Here is a 14,712-nt window from a genome sequence, read left to right as displayed (position 1 = left end):
CTGGCGATCAGATTGACAGCTCTTGACAATAAAGACCATGTCCATGGCGTATCACGCTGTCAAGCTGGAAGCTCTGAGCAAATTTAAATTTTGATGAGAGGTGTGGTAGTCATTCTCCTCCAAGAAAATTTAAGCTGCAAAGTCCAGGGAGTTGAGATCAGGACTGTGGGAGGGACATTTGGATGGAGGCCAGAAGTCAATCATACATTTGCTGCAGAGTTTTTCACTTTTCTTGTCTATATGAAGCTGTAATGGACGTCTTGATGTTGTGGGGACTCAACATAGAGATACCAACGTTCTCTGTAGCCTCCTCGACTAAAAGATGAGACACACATTGCCTTTTTTTGCTATTGGTCCGTCATTTTTACACTTACAGACATGGATAACAACATGAATATGTATAATTTTATTTCAAGTGTCGTTGGATTGCATAATGAAACCTCATAATTAGAAATGAAATCGAAATCAAGTGCTCCTGCAAGTTTTATATCCCCACTCAGTATAAAATTGATATAATTAATTATAAAAACATGAGTTGGCAGTCATATCCAAGAAGAAAATAAATTATGGGAGTAAAAGGTAATTAAATCAAAATATAACTATGCATAATAAATATTAAAAAAAGAAACCGTTCTAATTAGTATCGACCACTAAGAAATAGTGCTGGTTTCTTCTTGTTTCCACACATTTAGCCTCGTTTTTATTTCGTTCAAGTTTAATATAAATTTTAAAAAATGCCAAAATGATATGATTTACATCATTAAAAAGTCAAAAAATGGACATATTTTCGAGAATGAATTCTTAATATATTTTCACATGATGTGTTCAAATGAATTAAAGACAGGCTACTCTGAGATAAAGCAACTAATTAATGAGAGCTTATACATTGCCTTCCATATAATTTATACTCTAAAATTATGTGCTATCTTTTCATCTCATTTTGACTAACACCCAAAAACTGTTGAGAACCAATGCCTTAAAATAAGCTCGTTTCTTATCCTTTTATTTACATTTTCTCAGAATATAATCATTACACAAGAAATATATACACATATTTGAAATTAACATCAAGTTGTGCTAATAATAAATTTATTTAAATATGGTATTACGGATTTCTTTCTTCCTCAAAAGTGAGATCAAAACTATAAAAATACTCAAAATCCAGATTTATTACGAAAACACTATTTACATATTTGTAATCAACGCGTCAAGTATTACTAAAATTGAATAAAGAACTTGTTTCCATATTTAACAATTGATGTATTTATATAAATTATATATAAAGAGATTTTTATTAAGGACGCTTCCAATTATTTTTTTTCTATTAGGGAAAAAACAACGCCATACTTATTTTCTTCCTATGACATTTAGAAACTCTATTAGTATACAATTCATCATGGACCGACATACATTTTTGACTCGATAGCAAATTAACCAAATTTACTATCAAAATAACCGTTCAGTATTGATGCTGATTTTCATTGCAAAATCATATTTAGTGATGAAGCTCATTTTTGATTCAATGCCTTTGTGAATAAGCAAGTTAATCCTTATTGGTCAGGCAGCAATCAACAAGTGCTTCAGGATACGTTATTGCATCTTTTGAAGTATCCATGCTGGAGTTATCGTTGGGCCTTATTATTTTGTTGATAATGATAATCGCCACATTAATGTAAAGGGAAATTGATATTACTCCATGACAACTGATTTTTTTGTCCCAATTGCAAGATATGGACTTGGCAAATATGTGGTTTTGCACAACAAACATTACAATCAATTTATAACAAAGCAAATTTGATGATCACGTAATTTCGAGAAATGGACCAGTTGATTGGCCGCTTCGGCCATGTAATTTAACGCCTTTAGATTATTTTCTTTGGGATTACGTGGAGTAATTGGTCTTCAATAATAAGCCAGTGACGTTAAAAGAGCTCAAAGAAAATATCCAATGCAAAATTGCTGCAATATTGGTCAATTCATTTTAATAATCATAATGAAAAGCCCTTTCATTCATTTCCTTTCATCAAATGTATTTCAAAAAATATATTTTTATTCATACTTTATTTTAACGAATTAAATTATAAATAGTTGGTTTGAAAAAAAAATGTATAACTTTATTATCTGCGACAACGTTCACCGATTCGTTAAACGTATTCAAGTAAAAATAAATTTGATACATTGAAAATCATTTGACAAAATTGATGAGACGTAAAAAGTAAAAAAAAAAGTTATAGGTAAGTACATTTGCATATCATGGTACAAATGTGATTTTTTTATGTGAGATATCTTTCAATAGTCATATTACTTTTTTGAATGGATAGAATAAAATGATTTTTGCAGATATTTACCTAAATACTTTAACTTCTCACCTTTTCACAAATGTAGATCATTGATTTTTTTTTTCAACATTCTTTATTTGTTTTATATATTATATAGAACATGCATATATAAATAAACCGGGCCAATTGCGTAAAGAGTACATAAATAAACTTGAGAGGTCCTTTAAATTTTTTAAAAAGAACTTTTTATTTATATTTTGCCGAATAATATAAATGGTTGAGTCATTTCTAAATGCAGAGTAAGCATCCAAATTATTATCTGAGCTGAGCCCCAAACTGGAGAGATCAAAGATGTAATTTTGTTGGTCAGATTAGTCCCCATCATAAGCTAAATGTACAGTTCTCGATTCGTTATATTTCTTCTCCATTCTACTGCTGGATCTCTTGAAATATCCACGAAAATTTTGGAGTAAATTTTCGGGAAAATACGAGATAGTTGGGCTACTCAACCACCTATATGGAATTTAGGTCTTTTCATGGCATCGATATAATTCTTATAAAACTAGCAATTAAGCAGTATGTCTTCTTCTAAAATAGCTTCTTCAGCTAGTTGCGGACTTGATGTAGTCTTATATAAAATTAAAGGTATTACCAAATTGTCATAAAAGTCAACTCTTTTTGAAGGTTGAATCTTTTCCAAAAAGAAATTCTTTTGTTGACGGAGGTCCGATTTTCGGTCCAGTTATCTTCAAGAATACCACTGCTATTCCATTTGATACCCAAAATTTCCAACAATTCTTCTAACTTTATAACTTCAGATTTTAAGATTCTCTTCAGACTTCCAGGAGCCCAAAGGTAAAATAGAGGTATTATTATTATTCACAGCTAATCCTGTTTTTTCTTGAAACTTCCGAAAATAGTTAATTAAAACTTTTATTTTGGCAATTAGCTGAGACTCAATATTCGCCTCTACGGTTAAAGTTACATCATCTGCATACACATCAATAATATGCTGAGATCCCTCAAAGCAAATCCCAAAGCCTCTGTACAACTTTGTAAACATAAAACGAGTTCTTCGATTGCAGCTATGAAAAGAAGGGGAGCCGAGGGGCATCCCTGACAACAGGTCTTTTCTAAAATGATTGGCTGGCTTTCTAGCCCATCCAATGAGATCGTTGAAGTGCCGTTATATAGCAAGACACGCACGGGGTTAAAAAAACGTTTTGGAAATCCCTTTTTGCAGATCTAAGAATTTGCCTATGATAAATAGAGTCGAGAGCTTTGCAGAAGTCTATTGCTATTATGGCTCTAAACCTCTTCCTACTTCCTTTAAAAATCCTTTTTGTTCAATTCCAATTTTTTTTGTTGAGAATTGGTTGCATCTGTTTAGCCGAAACTCCAGAGAGAATCCTATATGATTCATTGAGAACCGTAATTGGTATCTAATGGCTATTGTTTGTCCCATCTCCTTTTTTCGGAATCAATGCTTATAAACTTGTTTCTATCCTATTTTCCAAAAGAAACCGTGAAGTCGTTGAATGAATTATTTTTATGAGCCTTCGAGTCGCTTGGTTGGATGAAAAATAATCATTAAAAACCTCCTGGCAATTCTTTTTTTTAATTTCGTTTTGTATTTATCGTCTTCATTCAACCATCTTTTATACTTATTTGAGAAATTTTATAAGGTTTGTGTAATTCCAAGCAGATCAATTTATGATCAGAGGAAGGTTCAGGTTTATAAAATGTTTTTTTTTACCATATGAGTCAAGGTAAGAGAAATCAAAGCCAAGTCAATTCTGGAAGACTGATTCCCTCTCCTCCAACAAATACTTTCTTCCGGACTGAATTTTTTGTTAGGTCAACAAAATAGAACTTAAGAATTATATTTTGTAGAGCAGTAAGGTTTGGATAGTGTGAATCAAATTTATGGAGATCAACATTAAAATCCCCACTTAGCAGGAACGGAGTTGAGTTCTTTATTTGGTTATTAAAAATTGCTTTAAGAAAGGAAGTAGGCCTTTCATTCGGGCCATAGGCATTTATAAGACTGAAACTCATCCCATTTTAAGAAATTCAAATTTTATGCGAATCGCTTTTGTAGGAGAACTCTTTAACACAGGAAACATTTTTGATTTTCTTTGAAATAAGAGTCAAGACTCCTCTATTAGATCCATTTCCACAAAAGAAACAATGAAATCTTTTAGGTAAGGAAATGGGACAGTTATTATAGCAAGAAGAAGAGATCTCTGATTTAATATCCTTAAGACAAACGACGTCAGGATCCAATGACATCAAGTGATTAATTACTGCATTCCTAGATGTTCTATCTTTACCCCTCCTGTATTTAAAGAAATTATTCTATTGATACCCATATATTCAATTTTGTTCCTTGCAAATTTTATTAGGAAAGAAGTTCACAATTTGGGTCCGTATTTTTTGTTTGATAGCTTCATTTCATAATAATGTAAAAAAATAAATAAAAGCTTAACAGGAGTGGTTCGCCAACTATCAAGAAGCATTGGGGTTTTTTTTCTCTTTTCTATAGTGATACTTATTTTAAGAAGTTAGAAGTAGTTTTAAGAATATGTAATTCAATTATTTATATATACAGCATATAATTAGGATTTTATTCCCCTCATTTATAATCACAATGTTTTATTACACAACCAAACGACAGCAGCTGAAACATAAATACACATGTTTTTGTCTCTCAGAGAGGCCTGGGTTTTAGTGGCGCAACGACACGGAGCTCTGTCTTGGGTGAAACAATGTTTTTATACCATGTCTCTAGACAAAAAGAACCGACAGTTATGTAGCGACAATATGGCAGACTTGTTGCTGCCTCCATGTGGTAGCCCTCCAGCCCTGGACATTGGAGAATGTCTGCTTCACCTCTCCTCAAAATTTGAATTCGCTCTAAGTTGCTAACTAATCACTAGTTTGTTTGGAAGTAAATTTAAAAGGAAGGAATTTTTTTTAAGGCATACATTGCCCCAAAAATATATAGTAAATTATATAAATTTCATAAGACTTATACAGTTTGATAGCCCATAATATTGGCAATTGAAGTATTTGAAAGAATATTTTAAACTGAAGAGTTATGTACTAATATAAAACTAAAATACACTCATTTAGCCTCTTGAATTAAGAGTAATATAATTTTTTTGAGTGGACTATAATTTTGTATCAGATTATATATGTATATCTCTGTATATATTCATATAAAGTTCATTTACCAAATGAGTTTATTCAACCCTTGAACTTATTAATTAAATTGCGACATCGGCAACCGAGGCTCTCTCTTTTTGAAAAATATTCCGCCTTTCAATTTTGGTTAACTTTTCGATATAAACAATTAGTTAGAAAAAAAAAAAACCTGAGCCCTTAAGCTTACGTACAAGTCGAGAAAATTACAATTGGACGTGATTGAAAATTTCCCATTTACGCACTCAAAGCAGTCGAGGGATCAAATATCAATCAAATAGAGTTTTTACTCCATCATGAAGGGTACAACAGGATCGATTGGTTGAAAAAAAGAGTCAACGTCACTTTTATTCTATTCCTTCGAGAGGAAAAAAAAGACAAACAAGATTCCATTGTGTCTAGAATTCAATGACTCGCCCTACAGTTTTAGCTCAGTAGATCCCACTTAAGTCGGACCTCGAGGGACCAACAAAATATTTTGCTATAATAGAAATTCATCTTATGGAATAAATAATTATAGCTGATTAAGATAAAATCGGCAAGTTTGTGAGATTTTGTTATAACGCAGCTACCTGATGGCATCTTTTTTTATTCTCAAATGATGTGACCATCATCCTGATTCGGATCGTGTAAAAAGATCCAGCAACTTGTCACGTCTCAAAGAGTTCGCTGAAATGGTTGAGTGAGTACTGCAACTACTTCATTGAGAAAGAAATATGGATCCCAGCACTCGGGATCTAACTCTTAAGGATTTTTATATCTAGAGCTTCATTGAATCTAAAGCAAATCAAAGATCTCATGCATTCCATTTATCTCCGATTGCATCCATCAAGGAGACAATAACCAAAATTCCAAGGAACTACCTTGTCAACGCCAATTTTAAAGTAAATCCCTCAAAAAATGAGGCATAAGTGAAAAAGATATTTGAAAAATGTGCCGATTTGATCAAAACAGCCAGTATTTGATAAAGTATAACTTATTCAAGTCTTTCATAAATATCCATTATAAACGTATATTTTTATCTACTATATAATTAGATATCTATTTTGGAAAAAGTAACAAGAGAAAAACACTCATCATTTAAAGCGAATATCACAACGTCCCCTTCAAAAACATAGTTTGTCTACAGTTGTGAATCAACAACGACTAAAAATATATAATTCAATTTATGACGTGACATATTATCAAGCAAAAAACTCTAATAAATCAAATCTCAGCATAAAAATATAAATGTATATGTAATTCAAAAACTTTTCCATAGACTTTATATATTTATTTCATTTTTAAAGTAGAATTTATTGCTAAACTCGTAAAAGAAATTAAATCAAACTATTATAAGATATACATGGTGGGGTTTTTTAATTTGGAACCAGTTTAGACCTCAATATCCTTGCAACCTTTAGCATGCAATCTATGTATATGAAAGTATACTCATCAGATTCAGCTGACTAAGCAGGAAAAAGCTTAAAATCTTTTATAGGGTTACCGAATATGAACGCTGTTCAGCCACTATGGTGTTCCTCTCTGCCGGGTGCACGCCCAAGGACACAAATCACACTTTAGATAATGACGCTAGATAGCTTAACTGATGGTAACAGATCGAATACTACACTAGAATTTGAAATGGGTGTAGTTTGTATAAATTGGAACTGGATTGATTCTGGAAGAACACACATTTTGAAGACCTTAATTCTTTGGGCAACGGAAATGTGTCCTCTTAGCTCGACAGATCTGAACCCCCTGGATTACTATGTGTGGGATTTTTTGAAGAGAGGGTTCAATAAACGTGAACATAACACTGTTGTCTTCTTATGAGCTTCCACAAGTGACAACATGGACAAGGAGTTCATCACCAAGGTCTGTGCCAGGTTCAGGGCCAGGTTGGAGGTTGTGGATAAATTAGGAGGTGATTGGGTTAGATGATTGAATGCACTATGGAGCATTACATGTAAGAGCAACAGATTTGTGATTACTGAAGTGAACTCTTGGGATTTGCTTTCTGCTCTATTAAGAGCGAATTTTTTAAATATTTTCCGAATTTAAACACTTCTTTCTAATAAAAGGATATTTATTTAAATAAAACTATAAGACACAAAATTTGGATATATGTACAAATGCTTTAGTATTCTTTAAATAAAGGTATGCATGAAAAAAAAATTGCAAAAGAGTCTCTGAATTGTTGTCCACAAAAGATAAAATATTATAAATATAAAAGCTCCCTTTTTATTTAAAAAAAATTGCACATATCCGATTGTTATCCTTCTAAAATATCGTATAACTAGTGATGTAAACTGTGCGTATTTTTTAGTAGGCCCACTTTATTGGAATAACTAATTTGAAGAATGAATTTTCTTTTCCTCCGCCGATGTCATTATTATTTAACTACTGAGTAGTGAACTCATTTCATTCATAGTAAAAACCTGATTGAACATTCGTATGGCCTCATAAAAGACGGAGACTAATCTTGAGGATTTGTTGCAGATATATAATTGTAAGACTTTTTAGGACTCCCGACTAGAATTGAGAAGCGTCATCGGAGTCATTCTTGCCAATGTCCTTGTTTATGCAATTTTCCTCCTCCGCCATTGTCACAGCTAATTTTAGCTGCTGTGACAATGAAACGTCATGACAGATAAGCTACTTCCCTCAATAATATTATTCAAGCTTAGAGATCAGAAAAGGAAAAACAGTTAATGTGTCTACTATTTATTTTATTTGTTCATTATTCAATAAGTAGTGGGGATTTTAACGTCTCCCGAGTTATTATCGCCTATCTTTGATGTAAATAGATTTAAAAATAAATAAATATGAATTTAAATATAAGTACAGTATTTTTCCTACATTTTAAATGTTATCCTCTTTATAGCAATAATTCAGTTTCTCCCCCAAACCCCTATAACAAGGAGCTGATATGAACAAGGTTCTTAATTCAGATGTACCATATTTGTTGCTAACGTCTTCTCCTTGCACCCCCTAACAAAGTTATAGGTAGAGAGATTGGTTCAACATTAAACAAAGTATGTCAACAAAATGTAAAAAATGTGGTTACACTAGGTTAAAAATGTCAAGCGTGCAATTATTGAACTAACTGAAATAACTAAAGCTACAAATATTTATTTTGAAAGTACTTAATATCGAAAATATATAAAAATAAGGTATTATCTCGATCCTCATGAGCATCGTTAGTAAAAAAAGAACTTGGATAAAGGCATAACTATCAAAGAGATATTTCATGTTTCAACTGGAATAAATAGCGAAGAAGAAAAATCCGCACTTATATCTCAATAGGTATAATTTTGTCCCCGCTTATTGCAGTTTTTGGGATATAGAAAAATCTGTGATCTATGAAATCCACGTAGTACGCAGACTTTTTAAGTAATAAACCCCATAAAATGGAAGAAATCAATTTTCAAAATACGCTTTTAACTATTTCTATTTTGTTTGTTTTTTTAGTCTGGATAGCCAATACAAAAATTTTATTTATCATAAATTATTTACAGGTGTATATGCTAAACAAGATACTTTTAAAATTTAATCTTAATCCGGTATTATCTACTTCAGATTTTAATTCGGTCATTTCAATACTGTAAAATTTAAAAAATAGGAACTTAACCAATATTTTTTCAGCAAAATGCAAAATCAACGGCGTTTGGAGCCACGTTATACAGGTAGCCCCTGTACATTAACATTTACCCTCCGTTAGTGAACTGGGACGTTTTACAGCTCAACATATATAAAAATGTTTCTTTTTCTTTTAAATCTACTTTATATCGCCAATTCTTTTCAATATGCTCTTAAATTATTATCTTGATAATGCCTTGATATGGATTTATCCGTATATTTAGACATGGAGGTTTTGTTACTTTAATTATCTTAGTATTTTGCTTAAAATCGGTCTATTGTTTCTCATTTTAATTTTTTGGATGCTTCTTTATTAAGAATGTGAGAAAATGTAAAATTGTAGCCAATATTTAATGTAATACACACTACCTATCAAAATGGATGGGTATTGATTTGATTCCCAAAAGTCGCAAAAAGAAACATATATTTGTTATAAATATTCTTACTAAAAACGAAAGTTTAATATTTTGAATTTAAAATAACAAACTAAATATTGTAAAAAAAACCCACAAAACGTATGTTGCTGAGATTAAAATTTGTATTTTTTAACGATATCTTATATTCATACAAGTATTTATAACGTTTAAATTGATATTTTCTTTTGCAAAATGGATGGAATAGTAAAAACTGAATAATACTAAATATAAATGTTATAATTATTACAATCGTTCAATTGTATTATCACGTAATCAAATATGTTTTTATTTTGAGGTATATTTTTTACCCATTTCAGTAGCTATGCTATTAAGAAGATGTCCACTAACGGAGGGTTAAATTTTTTGGATTTAAAATCGCCAACCTGTATATGAATTTATATATAAATTATATACATACAAATCAAGCTATGTACTAAAGACTTTTTCTTTTCTTGGTTATTTTATAAAGGATGTTTGTAAAGGAAAGAGGGCTTAGAAAATTTTGGTGATGACATCATCCGAGGAGGCCCAATTTGCATCGACGTATACTAAACAACACTATTTTTTATAAACATATTTTATATCCTTGAGTTAATAATATAAAATAGAATTCGGAGAAAATAATATCAAATTTTGTAAACTATAGATGACAGCTTATTTCAAAATTAATATGTTATTATCAAATAATACATATTATTTACGAAATAAGACCTCCTCTAGGGGTGTGTTGATCCTTATTGATTAGTTCCAGTAGAGTCTGTATATGATTGGGATCCGTCCTTAAGACCAACGGTGCTTGGGATCAGTCCTTAACTGTCGGTCCACGGATTTTTTTCCAAAAATGTCGATGGTATATTTAGCCAAACAAAATATATGATAAATGTATGAAGATTATTTCACACACCTTACAAAAAATATTCCTTTTTTCCTTATAATATAATATAATATGTATTTTATGTCTAAATATTAGGGCTGGGAGGGTGACCTAAACCCATATATTAATATCTTTTCGGTAAAAAATGGCTAAATATAAGAGAAAATAGCATTAATAGAGGGGAGTATATAATTTTAGTACTGAGGTCCGCCTATCTAGATGTTACTCTTTGCCTTCATTTCAGTGGATAATTTTGATACTTTGATAATAAAATATTTAAAAGTATTATTCAAAAATTGTAGTATTTTACTTTAATGTGGTTGTTTTTTTTGTTTTATTTGACATTCATTTTATCTATACTTTTTGTTCAAAAACTACGCAAAATCATCAAAAAAGACATGTTGAAAAAAACTTTAAGGCCAATGAAAAAATGATTTTTGAGCTTTTCAAATAGTTCTTTCGATATTTTATTTTTTGCGTATATTTAGAAATAATTTATTTGTACAGAAAATAAATAATTTGTTGATGTTTAAAAAAACCAAAGGATGATATAAAATATACACTGATTATATAATAAAATTCACCAGCTGTCGAAAAAAATATTTTCCTTGATAAAAATGTACCTGTAATTGTGAGGTATCGTAAAGCTAGCTTGAAAACATTGGGAAATTTATTTAAAGTATCCCTCAGGATACCACTGGGTTTTCGCTCACTGGATGTATTTTATCATTTTTTAAGCCATTATCTCTTTTTTGTATAAACAAAAAGGTAAATTATTTATTATATAAAAGGATGTTTATGGATTAAAATCTTACCTCACCATCTAATCTATTAAGAATGAAAAATAACGATAATTTTATAATATTTAGTATGGTATTATATCTCGTATAAGACAGGGTTGATTTTATTTTATTTATTTTTCAAGAGTAAACTTTAAGCGAAAGGTTTTTTGAGGACATTTATTTAAGGAAATCATCTGAAAATAGTGGGCATCAACTCTGATTCAACTCTTAACTCTTATGAGCCCTCTACGCGTGTCTCAATATAATAATCAAGGACTACAAGGGATTTACGTCTCATATTGAGACAATTATTAGAGATATGGTCCAATCATTCTTGATGGAAGTCTTTAGAGACTGGGCACACCCGTGAGGAGTAGCATACACCCTCTCCTTCAGACACCCCTAGATAGAGTTGTCCAAGGGTTATGTGACTGGAGATGAGGTCGGCCAAATGTTGAGGTCGTAAAAGTTCAGAAAGTTGTCTCTCAGAGAGACTGGGTGTTAGCAGCACAATGACACAGAGCTCCGTTTTGGGTGAAGCAATTTTGTTCCCGAACTTTTTTCTGGTCATAGGTAGCACTTTCTTATACATCTACATTGAGCTGTTCCTTCCTCTTCACAAAAAGGGGAAGGCAGACTTTGCTTGTGCTGGCCACAACGCCCAAAACCATATTTCTGGATGTATTTTGTTCTGAAGGCATGTTTCACTGAAGCAGCATCCGAGCTCCTTAGTTATGACTATGTTGGCATGCCACGGAAGAGAAGTTTCCAAATTTCACTCTTTTGTTACTCCATTATACGCGTGCTGGTTTTTTTTTTTTTTTAATGGAGTCGAAACTCTACATAAAGAATCTTGACTCACAAATAATATCGTTTATTTATTAAATTTTATATTAGTAACATTTAAATTAACTCTGCCGCTGGATAAGATCAACCCTTTATTGATATTATTGCACATAGCTTGCAAAATATTTTTTTTTTTTTCATTACAATAAATTATAATCATTATTTTTATATATACAATATTTTTATGTCCTCTTGAACAAGTATAATTATTATTAACCTAACATTCTTTCCCCTTTCTATTTACAGATGAAAATCGACCAGCGGCAATGCAGCACGGGAACTCTGTTCAAAAGTTCTCCCATCACGGTTCCTCATCACTCATATTCCTTATTCTAACTGTTCTCCTTCGATGATTGAAATATAGTATCTTATGGGAAAAAAACTTTTCGGCCATCATCGATATTCTATATTTTGTTGTCATCATTGTATATACGTACACACAAAAATATATTAAAATAAAAAATAATTAATTTAGTGTAAAATATTTTCTTCTTTTAACAAAATATAAATACATTTTCATATCACCTTAATTTTTTTATAAAAATTAATTTAAAAAAAAAAAAAAACGATAACAGAAATAGTCTTGTGTTTGATTTAATGTTATATGTATATATAGTTATAGTACTATCAATTCGATATTGTTCCTCTCAAAAGAAACATTAACAATTAAAAAGAAATCACAAGAGAGAAAAAAACAAAAAAAATATTTGTATTGTTTATGTTTTATTTATTATATTATTTTATTTGCTTGTCTTTAATTTATATTCTAAATTAATCATTTAATGTGTAGAGCTCTTGTAACAATGGATTGATTGTATAATGAAATAAAGATTTTCTTTCATATTATAATCTCAATTGTTTGTTTTTTTTCTCTTGTTGAATTCATGACTATTAGTTTTATATCAAGATGATTATTGAATACATAGGTATACCCGGGGGAAACTTGATACTTACAAGCGTGTATCATTTTGATTTCAGATGTTAAGTGTTAGTAAATTAGAACTGTACCTAATTGTATAAGTAGCCATGTATTTCAAATAACTGCTGCTTTTTGAATTTTTTAAATCGGACTAGAAATGTCATGACAACGAGACTCAAGGCTTAGGAAATCAACTATTTTTCTGGTTGGTCACACTCCAACAGATGTGGCCAGGCTGATAGGAAGGCCTTGTAAGCCAATGGTTTAGTGGAGGCTAGATAAAACAAGGCCATAGAGAGGGATCCAGAAAAAGCCCATTATTAATGTGGATACCCTCAAGGACGCCTAAATCCTTTGTAGACCTTGGCGCTTTAGTCAGACTCGAGCTTGGTCCACTTCTTTTTGATGGGAGTCTTTTTGAGCATGGTCTCCAACACGTCGTTTGCGATCTACTAGTAGCTCACAGGCCCATTGCAAGTAGCTCGTCAAAGGGCGTTGGCTGGATAATACTTTATTTTTATATTTTTTAGATATGAAGTCATTTCAATAAAAATGATTGTAGCTTGTATATTCATAATAGCAACTTCAAAAATGGCGTGCCTCTTACTTTGAACGTAGTGTAACGACATATTTTTTTTTTTTTTTTTTTTGGCAAAATTTTATTTCATTTTTACGATATATTGTAAGAATTACAAGGGGCTATATGTACAAATATGAAGACTGTAAGACGGAAATCCATTTTTTTTTTTTTTTTTAATATCATTTGGATATGAGAGAGGTATTATGAATTTTTTCTCTTATTTTGACAACAATTAAAGAGTCTCTTTTATGAAACAAAATTTTGAATACCATTTTGCATATTAATAATTAATAGTTAAAATAGTCAGAGAATATATGTGCAAATTTTGTGACTTATAAACTCATTTATATTTAAAAAATATAGTTTCAGTAGAAAATGTTGTTCAAATTCAAAGTAAATGTTAATCCTTCGGCATTAATGGGTTAAGATGGCAACAAGTGTCCAATCTAACAAGTGTGTGAAAACGTAACATTTTCACCAAGATAGGTAAATAGAATTTTGGTTTACCAACATAATCAAAAATTGTTGTGTGTCTGATCTGTGGGGCCAGAGTGCCTCTTGGTAAAAGTTGTAATCCTACCGACACTTCATCAAACTCAACGGCAACTTTGACAAGACTTTCCTGTGGGTAGCAGTCTGCAAAAAGGCAACGCTACAACGACAAAAGTCTCTGTTTACCAAACAGGCAAAGAAGGATAATATAGCAACAGAGCCTTCGTTTAAAGTGGTGGACATTTTTACGAAACGGCAAAAGCTGTTTACCGATGGTGGGATCGTAAAGGAGGCCATGACCGTGGTGGCTGAAACGCTGTTCAGGGATTTCAAAAATAAGGACGAAATTTGGTATGCTATTTCCAATGTACAGTTTAGTGCCAAAACCATGGCAAGGAGAGTGTGTGCAATGTCTAGCGGATGTGGTAAAATAGCTGGAATCGGACATGAATAGGTGCAAATGGTTCTCTATTCATTACGATAAGTCTGTGAACCACAGTGATACAGATCCCCCTGTTTTTTTTAATCGGATGGTGTTAGACTACTTTTCCACCAAAGTAGAGCTCGGTACCTTAACTCTACTGAAAACTACAGCCAGGGGAATTGATATTTATAAAGCAGTAAAGGATGACTTTGTGGAAAAGAAGATCCCCTTTGAAAAGAAGGTGTCTGTTACAACTGACCGATCACATGTAATGA

The 14,712-nt window shown here is 31.5% G+C and overlaps 1 protein-coding gene across 1 annotated transcript in view; it reads left to right on the top strand.

Annotated features, from left to right (window-relative positions):
- LOC121116704 (zwei Ig domain protein zig-8) overlaps window positions 1-12,877 on the top strand; it is a 443,349-nt gene extending 430,472 nt beyond the window's left edge. The window contains exon 7 of the mRNA XM_040710994.2: window positions 12,269-12,877. Coding sequence (XP_040566928.1) covers window positions 12,269-12,375 — 107 coding nt within the window. The 3' untranslated portion in view covers window positions 12,376-12,877. The remainder of the gene's footprint in view (window positions 1-12,268) is intronic.
- The last annotated feature ends 1,835 nt before the right edge of the window (window positions 12,878-14,712 follow it).

The sequence above is a fragment of the Lepeophtheirus salmonis genome, chromosome 4 (genome assembly GCF_016086655.4).
Source record: "Lepeophtheirus salmonis chromosome 4, UVic_Lsal_1.4, whole genome shotgun sequence".
NCBI classification, from domain to species: domain Eukaryota; kingdom Metazoa; phylum Arthropoda; class Copepoda; order Siphonostomatoida; family Caligidae; genus Lepeophtheirus; species Lepeophtheirus salmonis.
This window is presented reverse-complemented; position numbering and strand designations above follow the sequence as displayed.